Below are 27,555 nucleotides of genomic sequence, written 5' to 3' on the forward strand. Positions count from 1 at the left end.
TGATGGGGAAGCTTTTAGAAACAATAATCTGGGACAAAATTAATAGTCACTTCGACAAGGAAAGCCAACACGGATTTGTTAAAGGCAAATCGTGTTTAACTAACTTGATAGAGTTATTTGATGAGGTAACAGAGAGGGTTGATGAGAGCAATGCGGTTGATGTTGCGTATATGGACTTTCAAAAGGCGTTTGATAAAGTCCCACATAGTAGGCTTGTCAGTGGAGTTGAAGCCATGGAATAAAAGGGGCAGTGGCAGCATGGATGCAAAAATGGCTAAGTGACAGGATACAGAGTAATGGTGAACGGTTGTTTTTCAGACTGGGGGAAGGTATACCCAAGGATCGGTACTAGGACCGCTGCTTTTTTTGATATATATTAAAGACTTGGACTTGGATGTACAGGGCACAATTTCAAAATTTGCAGATGACACAAAACTTGGGAGCATAGTAAACAGTGAGGAGGATAGTAATAGACTTCAGGAGGACATAGACAGGCTGGTGGAATGGGCGGACGCATGGCAGATGAAATTTAATGCAGTAATGAAGTTATACATTTTGGTAGGAAGAACGAGGAGAGACAATATAAACTAAATGGTACAATTCTAAAGGGGGTGCAGGAACAGAGAGACCTGGGGGAATAGGTGCACAAATCTTTGAAGGTGGCAGGACAGGTTGAGAAAGTGATTAAAAAAGCATACGGGATCCTGGGCTTTATAAATAGAGGCATAGTGTACAAAAGGAAGGAAGTTATGCTGAACCTTTATAAAACACTGGTTCGGCCACAGCTGGAGTATTGTGTCCAATTCTGGGCACCACACTTTAGGAAGGATGTGAAGGCATAAGAGAGGATGCAGAGGAGATTTTCTAAAATGGTACCAGGGATGAGGGACTTCAGTTATGTGGATAGTTTGGAGAATCTGGGTTTGTTCTCCTTAGTGCAGAGAAGGTAAGTGGAGATGTGATAGATGTGTTCAAAATCATGAAGGGTTTTGATAGAGTAAATAAAGAGAAACTGTTCCCATTGGTGGAAGGGTCGAGAGCCAGAGGACACAGATTTAAGGTGATTGGCAAAAGAACCAAAGACAACATGAGGAAAAACTTTTTCACGCAGCGAATAGTTATGATCTGGAATGCATTGCCTGAAAGGGTGGTGGATGCAGATTCAATCATGACTTTCAAAAAGAAATTGGATAAATATTTGAAGAGAAAAATTTGCTGGGTTACGGGGAAAGAGCGGGGGAATGGGACTAACTGGATTGCTCTTACAAAGAGCCGGCACAAGCTCGAGGGCCAAATAGCTTTCTTCTGTGTTGTACTGATTCTATGATTCTATGATTCTATGGGAGTGGTGCCAGAGGACTGAAGGATTGCAAATGTTACACCCCTGTTCAAAAAAGGGGAGAGGGATAAACCCGGCAACTACAGGCCAGTCAGCCTAACGACAGTGGTGGGAAGCCTTTTAGAGACATTAATCCAGGACAAAATTAATTGGCATTTGGAAAAAATGTAAGTTAATAAATGAAAGCCAGCATGGATTCGTTAAAGGCAAATCGTGATTGACTAACTTAATTGAGTTCTTTGATGAAGTAATGGAGAGGGTTGATGAGGGTAATGCGGTTGATGTGTATATGGACTTTCAAAAGGCATTTGATAAAGAACCACACAATAGACTTGTTAGCAAAATTGAAGCCCATGGGATTAAGGGGGCAGTTGCTGCTTGGATAGGAAATATGCTAAGGGACAGAAAGCAGAGAGTAGTGGTAAACGATTGTTTTTTAGACTGAAGGGAAGTATGCAGTGGAATCCCCCAGGTGTCGGTGTTGGGACCACTGCTCTTTTTGATATATGTTAATGACCTGGACTTGGGTATACAGCGCATAATTTCAAAGTTTGCAAATGACACGAAACTCGAAAATGTATGAGGATAGTAACAGACTTCAGGAGGACATAGACAGACTGTTGAAGTGGGCAGACACATGGCAGATGAAATTTAACACAGAGAAGTGTGAAGTGATTCATTTTGGTAGGAAGAATGAGGAGATGCAATATAAACTAAATGGTACAATTTTAAAGAGGGTACAGGAACAGAGAGACCTGGGGGTGTACGTATACAAGTCTTTGAAGCTGGCAGGATAAGTTGAGAAGGTTGTTAAAAAGGCATACGGGATCCTCGGCTTTATAATCAGAGGCATAGAGTACAAAAGCAAGGAAGTTATGCTAAACCTTTATAAAACACTGCTTAGGCCTCAGCTGGAGTATTGTGTCCAATTCTGGGCACCACATTTTAGGAAGGATGTCAAGGCCATAAAGACAGTGCAGAGGAGATTTACTAGAATGGTACCAAGGATGAGGGATTTCAGTTATGTGGAGAGATTGGAGAAGCTGGAGATGTTCTCCTTAGAACAGAGAAGGTTAAGGGGAAATTTGATGGAGGTATTTAAAATCATGTTTCCAGTGGCAGAAAGGTCGGTAACCAGAGGACACAGATTTAAGGTAATTGGCAAAAGAACCAGAGGCTCCATAAAGAATTTTTTTTTATGGAGTGAGTTCTTATGACCTGGAATGTACAGGTCTATGGGGAAAGAGCAGGGGAGTGGGACTAATTGGATTGCTCTTTCAAAGAGCCGGCACAGACACGATGAGCCTAATGGCCTCCTTCTGTGCTGTATGATTCCATGATTCTATGACACATAAGGTTATGTGGACGTATTAGTGGTAAGATGTTTTGGAAAACCGCAGAAGAGTTCATGTTGCAATATTAGAAACACATGTTCCTGGCCATGAGATCAACAACAACCCCTGTTCTTTCTGACTCAAACTATTTATGAAGAATGCTATAAAAAACCCTGGACACATTCAGAGAGGTAACAGAAGAAAACAACAAATAATGTAGATATTCTAAAACATGGGGCTAAAATTTAATTTCAAGTTGGGCATTTCAGGGAGCACATTTTGCACATTGGTTTGGTAGTGTTGTTTGAGCTGGACTGTATTTTATAGTTACATCAGTTGCCACTGCATATTTTACGTGTCAGGGCTTTGGAAATGATTCATAATGATGCAGTCAGCCAAATCGGTGATCCTATCAATTAGTTTAGAGATTATAATCCCCCAATTAGGCCTTTGATTACATCAGTAGGAAGTGGTGTGAACAAATGGTACAGAAGATGAAATTCAGTGTGATCAGTGAGTATAGGATCTGCAGCCATAAAAGAAAAACACTGCAAATGCTGGAAATCTGAAATAAAAACAGAAAAAGCTGGAAATACAGAGTAGGTCAGTCAACATCTGAAAAGAGAAAAGCTAGTTTAATGTTTCAGGTGTAAACCCTTCATCACAACCCTGAATTCTGACCAAAGATCAATACCCACAATGTTAATGTGCCTTTTCTATTTTCAGGTGTTGATAGACCTGCTGTCTATTTCATGCCTATTTCATTCTAATTTCTGAAGAATTGAAATGGTTACTGGTGACGCTGCATGATAATGCTGTGGGTAGGCAAATACCCCTCAGGATCTATCGACAATGCGTAAGTTTTATTGAGTGGTTCAATAAGAGTTAACTTGTCTGTTCTCTCCACAGATGCTGACTGACTTGCTGAATGTTTGCAGCACTTTCTGTTTTGTTACTGTTTGCAGATATTTATATTGAGTTAAAAAAATGCTTTGTAATCCAATTGACGAGTTAAACAAGGAATTTAGAATGTCAGGTTGCCATGAATTGTGCACTGTCAGTGTGAATGAAGGTGACCATTGCTCTCACATTCTATGCTAGTAGCATCTTTAGGACTAGTAAGGTAGTAGTTTAATCACTCATGTCACAATGGGTTGTCACAGACTGAATAAGAGATATTTTATAACTTCCAGCTTTACATCGACACTATCATTCTTCATCTGTGCATCCCCCCTTCACCCCAATTTTGACAGCCATGCCTTCATCACCCTAGGCTCTATGCTCTGGAATTCCCTCCCTAAACCCCTCTGTCTAACTCACTCTCCTCCTTTAAGATCCTCCATGAAACTAACCTCTTTGGCCTGGCCATGCTTTTGGTCACCTTTCCTAATATCTCCTTCTTTGCTCGGCATCCATTCTTTTTGATTATGCTTCTATTGTTGACTTTGTTGTTGCAGGTTGTTGTTATTGTTGTTATGTCATTCTTATCATGAAGGTGTAAATGATGGGATGATAGTTGCATGATGCTAGGGGATGTTTTGATGTGAACTGTGCCCTATTCTAGTTGGTCAGTTTTGTTTAGGGTGGGGTCTTTTTAAGTTAACTGTGTTACGGAATGAATTTATCATATGAACAATATACAAGACACTCCCATGAACATAGTTATTAGAAGTGGACAAAATTGTGGTTTTGTGACATGGCACATGTTGTACTGAAAATTACGAGACATTTCCTTGATTTACTGTTACTTCCAGATTCCTGTAAGTGGCAAATGTTTAAATTTAAATAAGCATCTTACACTATAGCATGTATAGCTTTAACCTTTCACTACCCCATTTTAATAACGGTATCATTGTTGTGGTAAAGTTCCTGTAGTATAGGGATGATCTTTGATATTTATATTTCTATGGTTTTTGTTATTTGCATTCACTTATTGTTGTGACTGTTTCAGGTTAGCTACGTGAGCAGGTTTTGAGTTACTGCTCCTGACGCAGAGCTTCACGCAATAGGGGCGCATAGCAGGAATTTGGATGCGGAGATCAGTGGTGCTGCATGACTCTCTATCCATTAATTTTAATGGGTAGATGGATAGAAAAACATACATTATGAGCTGAACTCCATGTCAGAATTCACAATATGCACTCCCAGGATGCAAAGTTCTGTGCTGAAAGCACGAATTCATAATTTTTTCTCCACTTAGCCATGCTAGGAACTGAATTTAAGCAACTCTGCCTAGTGTTTCCCATACATGGCAAGTGGTTCCAGTGGAAAAATAAACAATTTAAAACTTGTCACTGGTTTTACTGGTTGAAGTACATATTAACTTCAAAGAGAAGCCTTTAGTTCAGTCTATTAAACAGTATTGATCAAAAACAAACCTAATTGTCCTTTCCACAACCTTCTGCCCTGTCAGTGTTGTCTTTCCTCATCCGTGCCATGGACCCTTATATTTATAAACATAAGAAATGACATGCTTTTAGACCAATATTCTTGTGAAAACATATCAATTATTGTTCATGTGGCACGGGGTTATGAAATTGCTCCTCCTGGCCCCACAAATATAATTAAAAATGTACCATTTTAGCTCTCCTTTGGTTGGACCATCAAGTGAAACCAGGTGGAGCATGCATGGCGCACGATCCACCCAGTTGTGTCCCGAAATGGCAATTGGGATCCTGTGTACATCATAGGACCCTGGTTTGCTTAACAATATAGTCTTCGGGCTAAATCAGAAGGGCACTCCAACCGCCCAGCATTAGGCCCTTCCAAAGATGAGATGGCATCAGCCGGATCAGGAGCGGGAACAGGGCAATAAGCTTTTTCCCACCATTTCTGGGGCACTACCGCCCTGCGTCTGCCCAGCGGCACCAGTGATAATCTCCTCCAATTAAAGTTGAATTAGTCCACAGGTGGAGGGATGGGGAGAGTTAAAATATCTTCTTTAGAATGCCTTTCCAATAATCTGAAAGAGGAATGGTCTTTCGGTGACATCTAGATGTGATGATTGTACGTTTGTGAGGAGATATTCTTGCTCATCACATGGGCAAGGAATTTCCCTGGAGCTGCTCCCGGACTGCCATCGTAACTTTGACAATTTTAACATACATATGAGCCCCAAATGACATATTACCATCTTGGGGGAAATAGAGTACAAATATTAGTCACAATGTAATCAATACGTGGCCATCATTTTGAGATTAAACATGAATCTTGTAACGTTTTAAAGTAGTTTTGTCATGGCATTAATCATTGGTCAGTCAATCCTGTCAAAAACTATATAATGAGACAATATTGTGTCAATATGATGGATAGGCATTGAATCAGCTTGAGTACCCTAAACATATTGTACTATTTTGTAATAGGACTTAGCATGAATTTTGCCTGGAAGATGGGGTTAAAGCTGATTCACCTATCCTCCATATTAAATGGGTGCCCAGGGCTTTAGAGCCTGAGTTGTGCGTGAAAGTGTTTCTAAAGAATCCTGCCTGAAGTCGGCAAGGAGAATTTACACCTTGTTTTTAGTCTCTTCTTGTTATCACTTAGTTGGTGATATATCTCTGTGGTAATTTTTGGCCAACTTCCAATTTTGACCCAACTTCATTAATAGTAGCACAACGGATTTCCTGCTGGTAAGCCCCCATACTTGTGTTTTTTTTGGAGGAAGAAGAGCAGGATTGATGAAGGGATGTAAGGCAGGTCAGACTGCATCAGCTGCAAGATGTATTGAACTCCCCTACCCCCAATAACTTCATACCCATTCTTACAGAGTGAGGTACATTTATGCTTCAATAGGTCAGAGAAGTGGTGCTTAAATAGCCTGTGATTCACAAAGGAGACTGTGACTGAGCTGTATTGCATGCTGCAAAGTGACCTGCAGCCAAATTCATGCACAGGAACAGCACTGCCAGTAATACATTTTGGGAGGAGAAACAAGGAATGGGAGCAGACACTCAATGGAAAAACACTGAAGGGTGTGGATGAACAGAGATACTTAGGAGTTCACTGAAAGTCAAAGGGCAGGTAGATAAAGCCATTAAAAAGGCCAACAGCATTTTGATTTTTATAAATAGGATTATAGAGTACAAGAGTAAAGAAGTAATGATTTATTTGTATAAAGCATTGTTTAGGCTGCAGTTATACTAGCAAAGAGGTGGTACTGACACGATGGGCCAAATGGCCTCCTTCTATGCTGTCAATTTCTATGGTTCTATGGCTGTGAAGGTTACTATAGACTTTAACTTTCTTCCTCAACTTCCAGAACCCCCGTTCCTGCCAGCTGCTGAAACATGATTCAAAACCTTAGAGGGGACACACTCTGCAAATAGACCACCTGCAGTGCAACCAGCTTTTAATAATCATACATGTGATGTGTGTAATTGCCTACTCATTTGTTCCCTGGCACTTCCCCTTAGTGGCAGTGTGTTATGTACGTCCCCTTAAACCCAATCTGGTGTTTCCTCAGGAACAGGAGCACGTGGGATCAAGGTGGCTCTCGACTCCTAGGCCCTGAGATGAACCAGCTGTGGACTCCATCACTGTTGTAACTGTGTGGTCAGCCTGATCCTATGTGCTTTCCAGTACCTGCGGAGGCATTGGAAAGGCTATCCAGAAGCATCTGGATGGGTTGCTGTTCTGAGAGACAGTACCATCATCAGTACCCATTGCAACCGCGCCCCTGCCCCTGGACACTCCATCACCAAGGAAAGGACTTGCATTTGTAGAGTACCTTTCATGACCTCAGGGCGTCCCAATGCGCTTTACAGCTAAGGAAGTACTTCTGAAGTGTAGTCACTGTTGCAATGCATACCAGCATTCTTTGCCCCTGAAAGGCAAGCCTCAGAATGGCTACAGATCAAGCTGCAGCCATGGCTCCCGACATCTGTGCTGTATCCATACAATGAGGTCTATTCTTGCACCAGACTACTAATTAGTATACCAATAGGCCGTTGATGGTGCAGTTCAGGTGTTTGGATCAATTTGGACGCCCTGAAATACAGTCTGGCTAGGGTCTCAGGGAACATGGTTCTGTTCTGCATGTTGCAGAATTTTGCCTTATGATGAGGCCTCATAACAGAGGCTGTGGAGGAGGAAGTCCCCCACAGACAGTGAGGAGCAGCAGCAGCCTGAAAAGGATGTGGAGGGTCACTTATTGCCAGCTGCAGGAGACTTTTATGCCACTCTCATACAGAAGACTTTCTCTTGACTTTCACATCGAGCAACTGCACCAATAATCATGTTGACAACTTCTTCCTTCCCTCCACAAATACACCATCACCTACAGACCCTTCTCTGTGTGCAACAACTTACTGAGCTTCCACTCTTGTTACCTGATGAAAGCAACTTCCAAACCTGTGCAAGACCAATGTCTGAAAAAGAAAGAAGAAACTTAAATTTATATATAAATTGTCATGTCCTCAGAACATTCCAAAGTACTTTACAACTACAGGATTACTTTTAAAGAGGAGTCACTATTGTTATTTTGGCAAACTTGGCGAACGATTTGAACTCAGCAAGGTCCCGCAAACAAAAAAATTAAGACGTGACCAGATCATCTATTTTTGATGGTGGTGGTCGAGGGAGGAATGGTGGCCAGGATACCTCAGTAGACAGACATGACCTTGATTTAATGTCCCTTCTGGCTGACTCTCTAACTTCCCTGGAGTGATTGTTGTTCTGCTAGTGCTTGGGAGTGATAGAGTGATTGACAGTGTGTGGCATGAAGTGAGAGCAGAGCCAGATATACTGGGGACTTTCTCAGGCACATTTAGAGGAGGAAAAGAGGAAGAGAGGTTCCGTGGTTTACTAATGATCAGAGGTCATGTCTAACTTCAGTAGAAGAAGTAACATAAGGGTTTCATGATATAGTTTGCTGACAGATAATGCAAAGGATCATGAGAGCTGTGGATGCTGAGTTGTTGAATATATTCAAGCTGAGTTAGATAGATTTTTGGAATCTATGGGAATCAAGGGATATGGGGATCGGGTGGGAAAGTGGAGTTGAGGTTGAAGATCAGCCATGATCTGATTGAATGGCAGAGCAGGCTCGAGGGGCCGTATGGCCTACTCCTGCTCCTAGTTCTTATGTTTTCAGGATCAGATGGAAGTGAGGAAGTCGGCACATGCCATCCTATTTCTACACCTCTGACACCCTCTGTTGTCTCCCTCCTCAGGATTCCTCTTAGAGATTGAGAGGTTGAAGGTTTGGGGCTTCCATCTTCCTGTCTCTCTTTCTCTCTCCCTTTCATATTATGGACTATCTTTCACTGAAAAAAATCAAGACGCAGTAAAATCCTGGTGTCAGCATGCAACTCATAATGGTTGTGATCACATGTGCATGCAGTAAGCAATTACATCCCATGCAAGGCTTTTTGTGGGGTGAATTCATGCAAGGATGTAAGTGAAAGAACACTTCCAGTTGGAGGCTGGGGATGTCAAGGGTATTCTGCTGCCTTATGGGCAATGATGGTAACTAATTAAAATATTGAGGATCAATCCAACGTAAGTGGCAGACATGCTTGGTACAATGCATTCTTGGAAGATGTAGCTGGCTCCTCGTACCTTCCCTGACCTTTATCTACACTGCTTGGCTGTGCATGGGGTGAATGAGTTACCTCCACTTCCCTGGCTAACTCCTTCCATTCTCACTGAACAGCTCTTCTTTGGAGCCTGCAGAGTTTCATGCCAAAGAAACTCCCTCTCCTCTACCTCAATTCCTGCAAGAATGCTTCTATTGCTCCACCTGTGAACTGCGGGCTCTCAGCCCTCTTGCAACCTGCCAGACATTGGAGAAGATTTTCCAATATGCATTTCTCCCAGACATTTGTTTAATGCCCAAGCGTAAAAGAGTAAAATGCTTTTTAAAAATTGTTTTCTCTGCACGTGGCCGATGCTGGCAAGGCTACATTTTAATTGTCCATCCATAAGAAGGGGGTGTGGGCCTTCTTCTTGAACCATGCAGTCCTTGTGGTGATAGTGCTCCCACAGTGTTATGACCCAGCAACAATGAAGGGTCAGTGATATATGTCCAAGTCAGGATGGTGTGTGACTGGAGGGAAATTTGGAGGTGCCATTCTCACAACACTGTTGTTTTTGTCTTTCTCAGTGGTAGAGGCCGTGAGGTTGGTAGGAGCTGTCGAAGTACCCTTGGTGAGTTGTTTTGGTGCATCATGTAAATAGTATATACACAGGGCACAGTAATAGAGGGAGTTGAATATTGAGTCCAGTGACAGGGATGCCAGTCAAGCAAAGTGCTCTGGTCTGGATAGTGTCGAGCTTCTTGAGTGTTGTTTTGGCTGTACTCATCCAGGCAAGTAGTGAGTAGTAAATCACACTTCTGAATTAAGCTCCCAATCAGAGGTGACACTACTACCTAAAAAAAGAATCACTTTTTTGCCCACCTGTGGTGGAGGTGCTCTGGTCTGGTTCGAGGGTGCCAGCAAAGCTCCAGCACTTTGTTCCAACCAGCCATTCTTCAGCAGTGAGCCTTGACTGTGGAGCATCAGAGCTAAGCCTAATCCTATCCTCACCCAATACCCAAACAAATTCACTTCCTACCAATGGTTACTAAATAACAATTAGGAGTGGGCATTCTGGCTGTTTATTACTTTCTGTAACCAGGGGCTTGAGACCAATTGTACAACTATCCCAGCTTCATTTAAATGCCACCGGTCCACTTCCCACCTGGAATGGGTGTGACAAGGGCACGGAGCGATTGCCGACAGGCAAACATCAAGAATCTTTTGGCCACCCGCCAGCTTCCAGAAAAGTTGTGCAGAGGGTCTTTTGGGAGGTTCTTGGGGGAGGGAAAGGGGGGAATGTCCAGGGTAGGAGAGATTGTGACTTTTCTTGTGGGCCCGGAGGAACACACATGCTCCCCCGACCCCAGAAAGGACATTTTTTTGACTTACCTGGAGTCCCTCTTCATCCTTCATACCATTTCCCGACTTGCTTCAGGCTGGCAGAAAAGCCACAGCTGCGTCCCCGCTCAGGCCCCAGTTAAAATGCCATCGGGGTCCTATTGTCGTTATAAGACCCCAGTTAGCATTCGTGTGCATGAGGCTCCCACCTGGGTCTGGCGGGTGCCTCTTCCAATGCTAAAACCATAGAATCATAGAATCGTAAAAAGATACGGCACAGAAGGAGGCCATTCGGCCCATTGTGTCCGTGCTGGCCGAAAAGGAACTATCCAGCTTAATTCCACTTTCCAGCTCTTGGTCCGTAGTCCTGTAGGTTACGGCACTTCAAGTGCACATCCAAGTACTTTTTAAATGAGTTGAGGGTTTTTGCCTCTACCACCCTTTCAGGCAGTGAGTTCCAGACCCCCACCACCCTCTGGGTGAAAACATTTCTCCTCAGCTCCCCTCTAATCCTTCTACCAATTACTTTAAATCTATGCCCCCTGGTCACTGACCCCTCTGCTAAGGGAAATAGGTCCTCCCTATCCACTCCATCTAGGCCCCTCATAATTTTATACACCTCAATTAAATCTCCCCTCAGCCTCCTCTGTTCCAAAGAGAACAACCCCAGCCTATCTTTCCTCATAGCTAAAATTCTCCAGTCCTGGCAACATCCTTGTAAATTTCCTCTGTGCCCTCTCTAGTGCAATCACATCTTTCCTGTAATATGCTGACCAGAACTGTACGCAGTATTCAAGCTGTGGCCTAATTAATGTTTTATCCAGTTCTAGCATAACCTCCCTGCTCTTATATTTTATGCCTCAGCTAATAAAGGAAAGTATCCCGCATGGCTTTTTAACCACCTTATCTACCTGTCCTATTACCTTCAGGGATCTGTGGACATGCACTCCAAGGTCCCTCTGTTCCTCTACACCTCTCAGTATCCTCCCATTTATTGTGTATTCCCTTGCCTTGTTTGTCCTTCCCAAATGCATTACCTCACACTTCTCTGGATTAAATTCCATTTGCCACTTCTCTGCCCACCTGACCAGTCCATTGATATCTTTCTGCAGTCTACAGTTTTCCTCCTCACTATCAACCACACGGCCAATTTTTGTATCATCTGTAAACTTCTTAATCATGCCCCCTACATTTAGGTGTTAAAATCCGAGATCGGCAGGACCGGAATGGGAAATGGAGCTGCTCCATATTAACTGCTTGACAGCTCGATTCCTGCCCAGCCCAGCGGGGAGAGTTAGAATTGCCCCCCATGATTATTCTTGATACATCACCAGACATAATGAATTATGCATACATTTGCAAATAGATATACATCCATTTTGGGAGTGTTTTTGTGCACTGTAAATTAATGTGAAGTTCCTTTCTGTCACATGTGCCGTCCTTACTCACATGTCCCATCTTGTGATACAATAGGGTTGCCAACCCTGGTTGGATGTATTCCTGGAGGTTTCATCACACGACCTCCTCCCTCCAACTGCCCCACCCCCATGCTCCCCCCACATTGGTAGCCCAACATGTCCATTCTGTCGGCGCACTGCCTTACCCAGACAATTGGAAAGTGAACAGACTCTCCATTACCCGATTGGATGATTCTCGACTGTCAGTCAAACAGCCTTTTCTTTCCCATCTCCAACATTTTTATAACTAACAAGCAAAAGTGTTGAAAGAGAATTATTATTTTTTAATGCCCCTATGATTTTTCTCCTGGGTTACTCCCAGCAGTGTCCTGGAGATTAACCTTTAATTCTTGGAGTCTCCAGAATAATCCTGGAGGTTTGGCAACCCTGTGATATAAGCTTCCTGGTCTGAATGGCTTTCTACCACACAGGGCAGTGCATTTATCCACTAGGTCATCATGGGGACTATGTCAGATTTATATGGTGGACCAGAGAAGAAGTATTATGTATCTGTTTTAGGCATTATTGTGCTTCTTGTAGAATTTAAAACAACATTATTTGCAAAAGTCAGACCCCTGAGATTGGCTATAAGTTACCCAGAGCTATCAAGTTATGGCAGGCTGTGGCTGCCTCAGTGCTAAACACTAGGGATGTATTAAACTACTGAGGCCTCCTGAGCTCTTTAACTACAAATTTATCTCTGAGAACATGGTCACCCTCGAGGGTTCAATACTTTATTTTTGTTTTGCAGGGGAGAATTGTGAAGAAAGGAACATTTGGAGGGAAAAGTGGTTTCCATTGTGCCTTTCTCTGGAAAAAAAAATCAGGGAAACTCGCTCAGAACAAACAGAGAAAATAAAAGGGCTCGCAGTACATTACAATATCTGGCAGGGCATCAATGACGAGTAAAGTCAGAAAGCTTATTATGGTTTTCCTGTCAGCACATAAGAAAAACCCATTGCAGTTTTGATATTAATGTGCAAACTAGCAGCCAAGGTGATAATTCCTGCCTTTGTCTCATTTCTTGTGAAAGCACCTAAAATGTCCAACATTTAACTGAATCAAAGCCAAACAGAACTGACGCCGGATTTGTACTTATAGCTGCACTAATAATGATCACAGCCATATTCTGGAGATTTTATAAAACATTTTTGTCAGGGGAACAAAAACTGAATATTATTATTCCTGATTCTCTTTTTAAATAATTGTTGCACTGCCAGATATCACTAGGTACTTAAGCCCTTTTACTTTCTCTGTTTTACTCCGCGTGTGTTTCAGAAGAAAACAAGAAAGGGGAAAGAGGGTCAGGAGGGAGCAAAGTCACAGGCAGCTAGGAGGTCCTTACAGAAATATTTGAAGGTAGGGAAGTGGCAAGGTGGAGATGCTGAGGACAGGGGCAAGTTGGCTGAAGAGTAGAAAATAGAATGGAAGTACAAGAGTTTGTTTAAGTTTTAAAAGCATTAAAATAGCACTTAATTGGCCGTGAAGCGCTTTAGGATGTCCTGAGATTGTAGGTCGTGCAATAAAAATGCAAGTTCTTTCTTCTTTCTTTAAAAAACAGGCAAGTAGAACTGCCTCTGATGTAAAACAAAACTAAGTCAAACTATCTTTTGGAAATATTCATGTTTAAGCCACTGAGTGCTTTTGGTGCCAACACAAAACAAGTCAAAAACAAAAGTCTAAATGTTCCTATTCCCTTGTTGGACATTTATTCTTTGTCCCACTTCCTTCCATTCATTCAGTCACTTGTCTGACACCACAGTCATTTCCTTAGAAGACTACACAGCTCAGTGAGACAATCTCTGCCCAACTTCATAAAACATGTGGCACTGAATAACAGGTCTAACTCCAACATTTCTTGGTAGTTTCTATTTCTTAATAGTCAACATAAAAAAATTCTCATATATGATATGATATATATATTCAACCATGCTATATGGTATATCATTTGTAATAATCCCTACAGCTTCCTTCTGAGCCAGGATTTGTATCCTATTGGTTTTACTCGGGCTTTAGGCTTTTGGCTAAGTTTGCCTAGCAATTGTCCACATTTAATATTGATAGTAGCATTTTCTTTCAACAGTGACTAAACACGAGGCATATTTGCCACTGGTTTAAACAGTCTGTTGTACGCTAACGGTAATGCCAATGATTAGGAGTCAGTTGAGCTCATGTTAGGGAAAAGAATGGCAGAATTAATGCTCTTGTGCAATTTTCAATAGCAAATTCCAATGTTACCTTTCTGCAGAATTTAGATAATTGAAACTGGTGCTGTGAACCATAATGCTGCAGAATTATACTGAAAGTCCACGAACAGTGTGGTGCAGAAGATGGCACAGCACTATGATCAAACATGCAGTATAAAACTGATTGGAACCTTGGGATATTTTTGTTATGTTAAGGCCACTATATAAGTTCAAGTTGTTGTTGGGTTCTTGCCTGTTCAAAAGTGGCATTGACAGTGAGAGCACTTCACAGAAGTGTTTTACACTACTGTTACTTTTGAAGAATTTGAGCCCAGAGTTGTCACACAATGCACATTAACCTCACTCTATCCATTAACCTCACTCTATCCATTAAGCTCACTCTATCCATTAACCTCACTATGTTAACTCATGTATACCCACAAATCTAGGTATACTTGGAACTCCAGTTCACACACCACAAGGGCCAAGGTTCATTCCCAGTCTTTGCTAACTTAATTGCTCTCAACTGGAGCAGCAGCTAGGGAGGAGAAAAATCAACCAGCTTTCCCCTTGCTGATTGTTGGAAAATATATATGTGCAAAGGTGAGTACAGGATAGTGATGTTTGCAGCGATTAAATAATCTACCAAAACACACTGTCCAGACTCACAAATGAAGAACAGCCACATGGGACCAATGTAACACCACACCCGAAGTGGTACGTCAGCAAGAATCAGTGCCAGGAAGAGCAGAAGGGAGAAAAGGATGGAAACGTAAAACAAACTGAATAATTCATCAATTCTTCAATGTGAATAGTAATTAAAATATGGCAACTAGAGATGACTTTAGAAAGTTCAAAAGAAAAACATGAAACAAACATTTTCTAGTCCAAATTAAACAACAAAATGATAGAAATCTATCTAATCTATAAGTTCTTTCAGAAATTAATCTTTTGGGATACAGTATATGAGTAATCTGAGGCATGAGATATGGTACGTATGGTATGTTTGAGAGCTTTTCACTACTTGCAGGTTTTCCTCTCCCTGGGTCTGTTGTAGACTAATTGATAGCAATTGATTGCCATGATTAGTCATCAACACCATTATCATTGTATCATGCAACTACCAGGATTATAGAAGGTGAACTCGATGGACCTTGGTTTTTCTCGTCTAACAATTCCTATGTTCTTTTGCTCAATGGCATTACAATCACCGAGTTTTTTTTTATTTGTTCGTGGGATGTGGGCGTCGCTGGCGAGGCCAGGATTTATTGCCCATCCCTAATTGCCCTTGAGAAGGTGGTGGTGAGCTGCCTTCTTGAACTGCTGCAGTCCGTGTGGTGAAGGTTCTCCCACAGTGCTGTTAGGAAGGGAGTTCCAGGATTTTGACCCAGCGACGATGAAGGAACGCCGATATATTTCCAAGTCGGGATGGTGCGTGACTTGGAGGGGAATGTGCAGGTGGTGTTGTTCCCATGTGCCTGCTGCCCTTGTCCTTCTAGGTGGTAGAGGTCGCAGGTTTGGGAGGTGCTGTCGAAGAAGCCTTGGCTTCGAAGTCCCCCACCATCAACATCCTGGGAGTCACCATTGCCCAGAAACTCAACTGGACCAGCCACATAATTGCTGTGGCTGCTAGAGCAGGTCAGAGACTGCAGCAGTTCAAGGGCACCACCACCTCAAGGGCAACCAGGGATGAGCAATAAATGCCGGTCTTGATAGCAACACACACATCCCAAGAATGAATTAATAAAATATTTAAATTTATTCAGTTAGTTTCTACCTTTTACAAAGATTCATTGAATCTACAAGAAAAAGAGAAATTGCTGGAAAAACAGAGTGGGTCAGTCAGCATCTGTGGTCGGAAACAGACAGGGTAGATGGAGAGATACTATTTCCACTGGTTGGGAATCTAGGACTAGGGTACATAACCTAAAAATTAGAGCCAGGACTTTCAGGAGTGAAGTTAGGAAACACGTCTACATGCAAAGGGTGGTAAAAGTTTAGAACTCTCTTCCACAAATGGCAGTTGATGCCAGCTCATTTGTTAATTTTAAATCTGAGTTTGATAGATTGTTGTTAACCAAAGGTATTAAGAGACATGGGGCTTAGGCAGGTATATGGAATTAGGTCACAGATCAGCCATGATCTCATTGAACGGGGGAACAGGCTCGAGGGGCTAAATGGCCTACTCCTGTTCCTATTTTCCTATGACAGTTATACCCAAAACATTAACCTGTCATTTCTGTTTTTGTTTCAGATGTCCCGCCTTTGCAGATTTTTTTTGTTTGTATTTATTTCCATAACACGAAGTTGCTTTTAGTTGTCAAAAAATGTTTGTTTTAATGTTAAAATCAATTCATAAAGTATTTTTTAAATTTTCCAGTTACCACAGAAAACACAATCTCTACTTGGGCATTGGTGATGTTTTCGATAAGTGCATTCATTATTGAAGGTAATAATAAAGATTTAATGCATGGTATGAATGCAGATACGATTAATTTTGTAGGACCACCTCCCATGGATACGTTACATGTTTCAACATATACTGTACTCACAGTACATCTCTGTCTTTCTGTTTCCATCTACTTTTGTTTCTTTGTATCTCCATGTGTATCTCTGTCATGATTACCTTCTGTCTCTATTTTCACACTACCTGCTTATTCCTACCTCTTCTGTGCCTTCACAGCTGCCTTTCTCAACCTTACTGTTTTTACTATATACTATTTGTTGTCCCTCTGTTTTTCAGTGTCTGTTCTTCCCTGCCTTTGTGTATGTGCTCTTATAGGCCTCTACTTAACGTGCTTTTACATTGAAGTGCCAGTTATGAGAAAGACGGTGGGCGCTAAATTGGGTCATGTAGCGCCCATTGTTTTGGCGCTACACGGCCTCTCCAACATCCAAGATGGTGTCTTGGCTGAGCACACACATTTCCAGGACACCATCTTGGTATAGGAGTTAGCGCATGTGCAAATACCAAATGCTGGAAGCATGTAAAGTAAGGAGAAAATGGATACAATCAGTGTGCAATGCTGATTTAAAGTGATAGACACCATTTTGGGACTTAACGCTCAACTCAATGCACAGTCTTAATCCCAACCATCTGAACGTGTCTTAGAGTGCCTGGAGGACCCCCACCAACGCTATTTAAAGGGACCATGCAGGATTTACAGGTTAGTGGCTGGATTATTGCTTCTGGCTGCTGAGACATTTGTAACTGTTTTTGGAGTTCTCCTATACTTGATTACTAGGATGCGGGGACATAGCCTAACATTTAGAGCCAGGACGTGTAGGAGTGAAATTAGGAAATGCTTCTACAAGCAAAGGGTGGGAGAAGTTTGGAACGCTCTTCTGCAAACGGCATCTAGCTCAATTGTGAATTCTAAACCTGAGATTGATGATTTCTATGAACCAAGGGTATTAAGGGATATGGGGCTAAGGCAGGTATATGGAGTTAGGTCACAGGTCCACCATGATCTCATTGAACGGTGGAACAAGCTCGAGGGGCTAAATGCTACTGCCACCACTTGCTGCCTCCTGATATGCGTCACCTTCTTCTGCAAGAAAGCGGGACGTGTGTCTGGGTGATGTGCCTGCCATGGTTGAATAGCTGCCAGTGTGTGGCCTGTGAGTTGTGGGTGGGCGGCTTGCAACAGTGGTAACGTGTGAGGGTGAGAGGAAGCATCCGATTGGCAGAGTTGAGTACTAATGGAAAGAGTTTATTGGTATGTGGGTGATGGGAGTTTGGTGTGTGGAGCAGTGGATGTGGCTAGTGGTGTAGTTGGTAGGAGACGCCACTTAACAGTTGACCTCACTCACCTTGACCATTCATGTCAAAGCATTGAACTTCTCCCTGCACTGCATCCATGTTCATGATGCTGTGTGCCTTGCATTGACTTTGTCCCCTGCTGCCTCCCTCTGCCTTTTGGGCATATGTCTGGAGGGCCTCCCCCCCCTCCCCCCCCCCTTATCCTTGCGGATATTGGATACCCCTCCTTCTGTCCACCTCTTGCACCAAGGCCCCTAGTGCATCAGCAGAGAACCTGGTACACGCACTCTTGCAGGCCTGGTACCAACTCAGATCGGCAGATTCGTGAGGTCTGGCATGCAGATTGGAGAATGTGGGATTTAGTAGTGTGCAACCTTTATTCAATGTTTTAACATAACTCATCAGTTTGTAAACATAGGGACGGGAGCTGCATCTGTATTTTGCAATGTCTGATCTCTGTTCAGACTCCATGTAGACAGCAGACTGTTATTTTCAGCAAATAACAGGTACCAGCTACCTTTAAGAGATTTTTATGAGACAGCCAGGGAGATTAGCGCTCCCCCTGCTGGTGGAAAGTGCGAATTGCGTCAATGCTGATTCGGAATGCTGCTTGCAGATAAGTCCTCAGGCCTGACGAAAATCTCGTAGGGGCCATTGGGCACGGGGTAATAGCAGATCGCGCTACCCCTGCCCAATAATAGACCCTATCCAATTTTCCCCCACATTTATCGGCCTCCTGGCACTTCTACCTCCTCTTCATTTCCACCCATCAGGATCCTCCATCAGATACCACACAGAAGTGATGGTGGTGGATCAGTGGTAGTCAGTAAGATGCATTTAAAAGTAGGCCTTTGCTGCTCCCAGAACAAGGTAAATCAAGCAGTTTATATTTCAAACTGTATTCAATAGCAACGGAATCCTGCATTTGCCATCGGCAGCTCCAATTGACAAGTGTAAAAGTACCTTTTGTTTCTCTCTCTGATAATCTTTTTTCTTCCTGAGCATTTGCTAAAAGAGAACAAATACTGTACTTGGAGTCCCCAAAAAAGATAACCTACGGTGAAAGCAAGAAGTAGGTGCTGAAACCACCGATAAAAAGTAGATGTCTTCCAAAGGAACCCCATTAAATAATTGTCATCCCTATTATGTCCACTGCACTGAAGTGGAGGATATGGAGAGCTCCACAAAATAGGAATAACTGGAAAACCAGCGTAAAATGACGAGTACCCAGCATTCTGAGTAATTACTTATCATTCAGAGGATATACCTCCAGAGTGATCTCCTTTTTAACCATCTAGTTATTTATTTTTCTAATTCAATTGGATATAAATTAAATACACTAGAAAAATACTTGTGTCCTTGTGACACTGCAGTGCAGCCTGAGTCAGCAGGCGAAGGTCCAGAATTTAAACACGAAGACAAAATGTGTGAGAAAAAGAGTTAAAAACAGCAAGTGTGCAAGAGAGAAAGTGAAAGAGAATAAGGAAGATAGGAAAAAAGAATGTGTGAAAGAGAGAAAAAACTCAGACAAGGTTAATAAAAACAGTGGCAAAGGACTTAAACATTAAGTAAAAGCAGTGTCAAGAGGCTGTCCAACAAAGAGACATAAATAATTAAAATGAAAAGTGAAAACAGCGCAGGGACTGAAAAACAGGAGAGGGAGACAGAAATACAGGAATTTTACAATGTACAGGAGAAGTCTGATCATGATCTGGAAGCACTGTGCGATGCAATTAACTCTTTTACATGGAACCTATCAATATAATTTGGAGAAAGAAACTAAAAATACAGAAGCTTCTGAGTTAATTTATATTTTCCTAATTTCCCCCTTTTACTGGGATAGTGTCCACAGATACTGTCTGCTCTCGAAGTATCTTGGTATCACACCTCAGAGACCATTCTTCATGTAGAGGACATCGGAGCCGAGGCTGACCCTGTTTTCAGCTGATGTCCACACACATATACTTTTCAGTAGAAAGTCACTCAGTAACAATCAGGAAATGTAACCTTGGCTGAATTCCCTTTCCCTAGGGGCACTGAGGTCAATTGAAACACATCTTACTGCACCAGCTGAGACCAGTTAACTTAACACATACTGGGGATTGAAGCTTGGACTTTGCAGTCTGAATTAATTAGTGGTACATTGGGGGGTGTCTTTTTGTGTCACAGCATCTGCAAAAAGAATGAATCATGTTTTCCAATCAAAGCTCCACTTACAAAAGCAAATACTTGCTGTTCAACATTTCATTCAGCAATAGTATCCAGCAATGTAATTGGTTTCTAACTGCACAGCTTTACCTGGCTTTGATGTGCTTTTTTTTCCTGAATGGACAGGTGGATTGTCAATGCTTTGTTATGATGTTGATTCTACGTTAAAATTGGTACAACGATGGTCAGATGTAACGCTATCATGCACATTACGAGAGGAGTGCATCGAATCATTAGATGCAAATGCAAGTCACATATTCTGGATACTAAACGATACCAGAATTCCACGAGAGCAATACTATTTCAATGCAACTATTTCCCGTGTAACCTTAAAGCATTTTGATGCATTGGAAGGCTATTTGACATGTCACATTTGCATCAAAGGAGCACCAAGTCTCCTTCACCGTTTTGCAGTTAAAGCAGGATGTAAGTAGTTTTTCTGTAACATTGGATGCATGATTTCTTGGGCAAGAATAAAGTGCTGTAGGAAATATAAATTTAAATATAACTGAATAAAACACGTGAAAATATTTAATGACAGTTTATTTATCTAAAAGGCTTCAAGTAAAGAATTTCCAGGTTCTGAAAACAATTGATATAATTACTGTTAATCTCTATAATAGGCAAAACTTCCAAGCTTGGCAATAAGAGAGACAGAAGGCGGAATGCATACAAAATAAGACCATAGGATTAGCTTTGCTAGTTTTACAATTTCAACCCTGCAATAAGATGCTAAAGCGCTCCAGCACAGAGAAAATAATTATGAATATGACTGGATAAAAAATGAAGCATTTTTATCTGTGATGTATCATGTATTGGTTTCTTCCTTTCTGTCGTGGTACAAATGGGATTAAAAACCGGATTCATTTACACAAAATGGCTTCTTTTGATACAATTGCCTCAGAATATAGCTATTGGAACCAAAAGTTTGGTGGGTTGGGAGGGCATGGGAGACGGAATTTGGATCTGCCAGGTTTCCACTCCGTTTAACTTGCGACCCAGTACCTGTCAGGGGGAGTGGACGAGTCTTTCAACTGTCCCCCCTATGTCTTGGGGTGCGTGTCTGGGGAGTTCTCAGTCGACCCCAGAAATTGGACTCATTGGGGTATGAATTCATTATGGCTGATTTTCGGATGCATAACTGATGCAACATGTGCCCGAATCGAGAGGCCTGAGGTTCGCCCGAAATTGGATTTTGGGCCTCATCGTAACAACTGGGGTGAGCTGCCGGCATGACACAGAAAATGAGCGCAACAAGGACCAATTCCTGGCCCAATATGCCCTGATTAGACCCAGTGGAACTCATGGCAGCTAAAGGAACAGTAAAAGCCCCAGGACTGCACTGGAGAAAAGAAATCAGTCCTGGGGGGTAAAATTTATTACCTTCTCCATTCTGTCAATTTAATCCCTGTGAAGATAAGAAGACTTTGATGGACGTACTATATTCAGCCCTTGAAGACCCTTGGCATGGCATTGCTCTGATTTACTGGACTACTTTTGGAGCAGGTGCCTCCATTGTGCCTATATAGTCACAGACCAGCTGCCCTAAGCATGGTAATGACTCTATTCCCATGATCTGGGTCTGCGTTCATGGCTCTGACTGTAGGCAGATGGGAGTCCCACTCAACTGCACTTCCACCAGGGCCATTACGTCTGGCCAGGCATCCAAGGGGGAGGGGGACACCATTCTATTCAATTCAAATACAAGCATCTTCTGGGTTTTATTTGTGTAAATCTGCAGTGTGTCATTGCTTCTGTTCACTTATCTATTCACTGGTTAACAAATCTGTTTTTCAGTTTATACTCTAAACTGTAATCTTGTGAAGTGTATATTCTACCATCTTCTGAAGTCCAGGAAGATCACATGAGGGCGTGTGATATAAGTAGTAGTTGAAATATACTAATAAGGGTTTTCTGTTCAATCCCTGGACTCACTTCAAATTATCTAGATATTAGGCATACTCTGGGCCATAGGGAGTGAGCACTTTATATGGATATCGTCCGAGATGCTGAACCCAAGAAAAACACCTGGAGTGAAAACCCCAAAATGAAACAATGATCGAGTCAAGATTTTTTGGGGGGAGAAAGAAAAAAAGAATAATATAACTAGTTAGTCTTCAATCCATGGGAGGTTGGATCTTTTTTAAGATTAATGCTGAAATGTCAGTTCCTTCCTGTTTTAATTGGCAGTTAATCACTGCTTTGATCGTTTTTGCTTTGGGAAAGTGAATACACTCAGTGGCTGTAATTTGTACCAAGGCCTACTAGAAGGGTTGCCTCAAAAAGGATGAGAGGGGAAGTCTCAAGAGCCCCAGGACTAAGAGGTGATTAAGAGGATGACTTCCCCCATATTACCACCTTCTTGCATAATAAAAACAAGAACTCCCATACACCCTCTCCATGTTCCAGTATCGTATATGAAAATAGAGGGTTTGCAGATTTTGTCCTGTTATGCCAAGTAGGGAAACTCATTGCCAACCCATAGCATATATATGACCTGTGGACTTCCATGGTACACTACTATAGTGCCCACCAAGACAAGTTTTAACACTCATGCTCTGTAAGGCCTGCTCTAAGACACCCCTTTTCAAGACTGAAGAGCACTAACTTATCAAGATAGTCCCCATAACTCTTCCTTCTGACACTGGGGATCAGCCTAGTTGCTTTCCTCTGAAATGGATTCCACTGACCTCCATGCCCGAATTGCCAACATGTGCTGTTTTTTTGTAGTGCATCTGCCAGAGGTGCAAATTCATCAAATGTATTCTATAAAGTTAACACCACTGTAATATCTCTTGTTTCAACATAAATATTTTTTTTTCAGTGCCTCCTGATAAGCCAAAAAATATTTCCTGCATTTCTTACTGGCGAAAAAACTTTACTTGTTTCTGGGATCAAGGGCGTGAAACCTATATAGAGACTAATTTTACACTAATTAGAATACAGTAAGTATGAAAAGTTAATACATTTTACTTGATATCAGCTTTTCAGTCATTTTCTTTATGCCATAAAAGGACGTTAACTCATTTTGTTTGGTATTCAAGAACTACTAGCTCAGATTGTTTGAAAGTAAATATAATGGCCTCAAATGTGCTTGCCATTTCCAGCACATTATTGGCACTGGAATGGTGTTTCTACTCTGAGACCTGCTAATCTTGTTTCTGCTGCAGTGTTGTTTCCGGTTAGGCCTGCACATAATGACACTGCTTGATGCTCGGTTTAATATATACTAATGAGAGGATCATCATAGGTAGGCTCAAATCCCATGATTTAAAGTCCCAATGCTGCTCCAAGGATAATTCATGGTGAAATAAATGAGAAGTTGCTGTTGCTAGCAACAGCTGATGCTGGAGAAGGTGCTTCTAGTTTGTAGCCTGTAGCCTGGAGGAGCCTTAAACAGTGATTACTGGAGTTTTGAAGAGATCTTTTGGAGCTGTTTTTCTTTGGCAGTGCTCCTGTACAGAGCTGGCCTCGCCTCTGACAGCTTAAGGGCCTGTGAGACCAGCAGGACATTTTCCACATTTAAAGTAAGAGGTTCTGAGTAAAGATAATAGGATTCCCAAAAGGCACTCTGTTGTTCAATATTTTAATGCAGGAGGGGGAGTCCTACAGCATAGAGGAAAGGAGGTTGAGGCACGATGAAGCAAAGGGGTTGCGGCAGAAGAACATGGGACAGGATCCTGATCTAGGGACTCTTGTGTGGCCTGTGGCTACCATATAGCATAGGGCTGGCACAATAATAGTTAGCTGTGACCTGAAACTTGGCTTGAAGGCAGTGGAAATGGAATAATGTCAGTGGTGATAAAGGGAGACACTTAAACAAATGAGCAATATAGGATGAAGGAAAGGAAGGTGAGGCAGCATCTGAGGAGGATTCATCCCACAAGATAGTACCCTTGCCCCCATAGTGTTTACAGGCCATACAGATCTTATGAAGATCTCATTGAGATGCTCTGTATGAGAAGAGTGCAGTTCACCAAAGAGACGGTAGGAGAGCTGTGCCAATGAAGCCCTGCAGCCAAGAGTATCTGCCTGGACAACAACAACTTGCATTTATATAATGCCTTTAACAGAAGAATATAAGAACATAAGAAATTGGAGCAGGAGTAGGCCACACGGCCCCTCGAGCCTGCTTCGCCGTTCAATCAGGTCATGGCTGATCTTCGATCTCAACTCTACTTTACTGCCTGATCCCCATATCCCTTGATTCCCCAAGAGTCCAGAAATCTGTCCAACTCAGCCTTGAATATATTCAACGGCTCAGCATCCACAGCCCTCTGGGGTAGAGAATTCCAAAGATTCACAACCCTCTGAGTGAAGAAGTTCCTCCTCATCTCAGTCTTAAATGGCCGACCCCTTATCCTGCGACTATGCCCCCTAGTTCTAGACTCTCCAGCCATGGGAAACAACCTCGCAGCATCTACCCTGTCAAGCCCCCTCATAATCTTATATGTTTCGATGAGATTACCTCTCATTCTTCTAAACTCCAGAGAGTATTGGCCCATTTTACTCAACTTCGTCTCATACGACAACCCTCTCATCCCAGGATTAATCTAGTGAACCTTCGCTGCACCGCCTCTAAGGCAAGTACATCCTTCAATAGATAAGGAGACCAAAATTGTACATAGTACTCCAGGTGAGGTCTCACCAAAGCCCTGTACAATTGTAGTATGACTTCCTTACTTTTGTACTCCAACCCCCTTAGAAAAAAGACTAACATTCCATTTGCTTTCCTAATTCTTGCTGAACCTGCATGCTAACTTTTTGTGTTTCTTGTATAAGGACACCCAAGTCTCTCTGAACACTAACATTTAATAGTTTCTCACCATTTAAAAAATATTCTGTTTTTCTATTCTTCCTACCAAAGTGAATAACCTCACATTTCCCCACATTATACTCCATCTGCCACCTTCTTGCCCACTCACTTAACCTGTCTATATCCCTTTGCAGACTCTTTGTGTCCTCCTCATAGCTTACTTTCTAGGGTGTCCTCCACCTAGCTTTGTAACGTCAGCAAACTTGGATACATTACTCTCGGTCCCTTCAGCTAAGTCATTAATATAGATTGTAAATAGTTGAGGCCCAAGCAGCACCCCACTAGTTACAACCTGCCAACCTGAAAATGACCCGTTTATCCCTACTCTCTGTTTCCTGTCCTTTAACCAATCCTCTATCCATGCTAATATGTTACCCCCAACGCCATGAGCCCTTATCTTGTGCAACAACCTTTTATGTGGCACCTTATTGAATGCCTTTTGAAAATCCAAATATACGACATACTTTTCCCCTTTATCCACCCTGCTAGTTACATCGTCAAAAAACTCTAATAAATTTGTCAAACACGATTTCCCTTTCATAAAACCATGTTGACTTTGCCTAATCAAATTATGACTTTCTAAGTGCCCTGTTACCACTTCCTTAATAATGGATTCCAGCATTTTGCCGACGACTGATGCCAGGCTAACTGGCCTTTGTTCACAGTTTTCTCTCTCCCACCTTTCTTGAATAGCGGGGTTACATTTACTACCTTCCAATCCACTGGGACTGTTCTAGAATCTAGGGAATTTTGGAAGATCATAACCAATGCATCCACTATCTCGCCAGTCACCTCTTTTAGAACCCTATGATGTAGGCCATCAGGTCATGGGGATTTATCAGCTTTTAGTCCCATTAGTTTCTCAAGTACTTTTTCTCTACTGATATTAATTACTTTAAGTTCCTCACTCTCATTAGATCCTTGGTTCCCCACTATTTCTGGTATGTTTCTTGTGTCTTCTACTGTGAAGACAGATACAGAATATTTGTTTAATGCATCTGCCATTTCTCCTGTCTCAGCCTCTAAGGGACCAACGTTTACTTTTGCTACTCTCTTCCTTTTACATACTTGTAGAAGCTCCTACAATCCGTTTTGATATTTCTCGCTAGTTTACTTTCATAGTCTATTTTCTCCCTTTTTATCAATTCTTTGGTCGTCCTTTGCTGTTTCTAAAACTCTCCCAATCTTCAGGCTTACTACTCTTCTTGGCAACATTATAAGCCTCTTCTTTTAATCTAATACTATACTTAACTTCTTTAGTTAGCTATGGGTGGATCACTTTTCCCGTGGAGCTTTTATTTCTCACTGGAATGTATATTTATTGAGAATATTGAAATATTTCTTTAAATGTTTGCCATTGCTTTTCAACTATCCTACCCTTTAATTTGGTTTCCCAATCTACCTTAGCCAACTCGTCCCTCATACCTCTGTAATTGGCTTTATTTAAGTTTAAGACTCTAGTTTCTGACTTAAGTACCTCACTCTCAAACTCAACGTGAAATTCAATCATATATGATCACTCTTCCCCAGAGGATCCCTTACTGTGAGATTACTAATTAACCCTGTTTCATTACATAATACAAGATCTAAAATAATCTGTTCCCTGGTTGGTTCCATGACGTATTGCTGTAGGAAACTGTCTCAATTATATTCCATGAACTCGTCCTCCAAACTACCTTTGCCAATTTGATTTGCCCAGTCTCTATGAAGATTAAAGTCCCCCACGATTACCGTATTACCTTTGTTACTAGCTCCTATTATTTCATGATTAATACTCTGTCCAACGGTATAGCTACGATTAGAAGGCCTATAAACTACGCCCACCAAGGTTTTCTGCCCCTTGTTATTTCTTATTTCCACCCATACTGATTCTACTTCCTGATCTTCCGAGCCAAGATCCTTTCTCACCACTGTCCTATGTCATCTTTTATTATTAGGACTACACCGCCTCCTTTTCCATTCTGCCTGTCTTTTCTAAACTTCATGTACTCTGGAATATTTAGTTCCCAACCTTGGTCACTTTGCAACCATGTCTCTGTAATAAAACATCCCAAGGTGCTTCACAGGAGCGTTATCAAACAAAATTTGACACCGAGCCACATAAAGAGATATTAGGCCAGGTGACCAAAAGCTTGGTGAAAGAAGTAGAACATTTTAAAGGAGGACAGAGGGGTAGAGAGGCAGAAGGGTTTAGGGAGGGAATTCCAGATCCAAGCGCCTAGGCAGCTGGAGGCACGGCCGGCAATGGTGGAGCGATGAAAATCAGGGATGCGCAAGTGGCCAGAATTGGAGGAGCGTAGAGATCTCGGAGGGTTGTAGGACTGGAGGAGGATACAGAGATAGGGAGGGGCGAGGCCATGGAGGGATTTGAAAACCAGGATAAGAATTTTAAAATCGAGGCGTTGCTGGACAGGGAGCCAATGTAGGTCAGCGAGCACAGGGGTGATGGGTGAACGGGACTTGGTGTGAGTTAGGCAGCAAAGTTTTGGATGAGCTCAAGTTTATGGACAGCTCTACCTGTAGCTGTAAAAGTTACCACTGCATTCAATGTCTATGTCACTTGCTGCTTTCAAGCAGCCACAGGGGGATCTTTTTT

General features: G+C 42.1%; 1 protein-coding gene across 3 annotated transcripts in view; it reads left to right on the top strand.

Annotated features, from left to right (window-relative positions):
* LOC137322877 (interleukin-6 receptor subunit beta-like) overlaps nucleotides 1-27,555 on the top strand; it is a 108,276-nt gene that overhangs the window by 34,306 nt on the left and 46,415 nt on the right. For 2 of the 3 annotated variants that reach the window (XM_067986060.1, XM_067986070.1), the window contains exons 2-6: nucleotides 3,400-3,529; nucleotides 9,776-9,819; nucleotides 16,553-16,621; nucleotides 20,270-20,569; nucleotides 22,968-23,088. In XM_067986060.1, coding sequence (XP_067842161.1) covers nucleotides 3,480-3,529; nucleotides 9,776-9,819; nucleotides 16,553-16,621; nucleotides 20,270-20,569; nucleotides 22,968-23,088 — 584 coding nt within the window. In that variant the 5' untranslated portion in view covers nucleotides 3,400-3,479. The remainder of the gene's footprint in view (nucleotides 1-3,399; nucleotides 3,530-9,775; nucleotides 9,820-16,552; nucleotides 16,622-20,269; nucleotides 20,570-22,967; nucleotides 23,089-27,555) is intronic. The other variant, XM_067986079.1, reaches the window with a different exon arrangement.

This window comes from Heptranchias perlo, chromosome 1 (genome assembly GCF_035084215.1).
Source record: "Heptranchias perlo isolate sHepPer1 chromosome 1, sHepPer1.hap1, whole genome shotgun sequence".
NCBI classification, from domain to species: Eukaryota; Metazoa; Chordata; class Chondrichthyes; order Hexanchiformes; family Hexanchidae; genus Heptranchias; species Heptranchias perlo.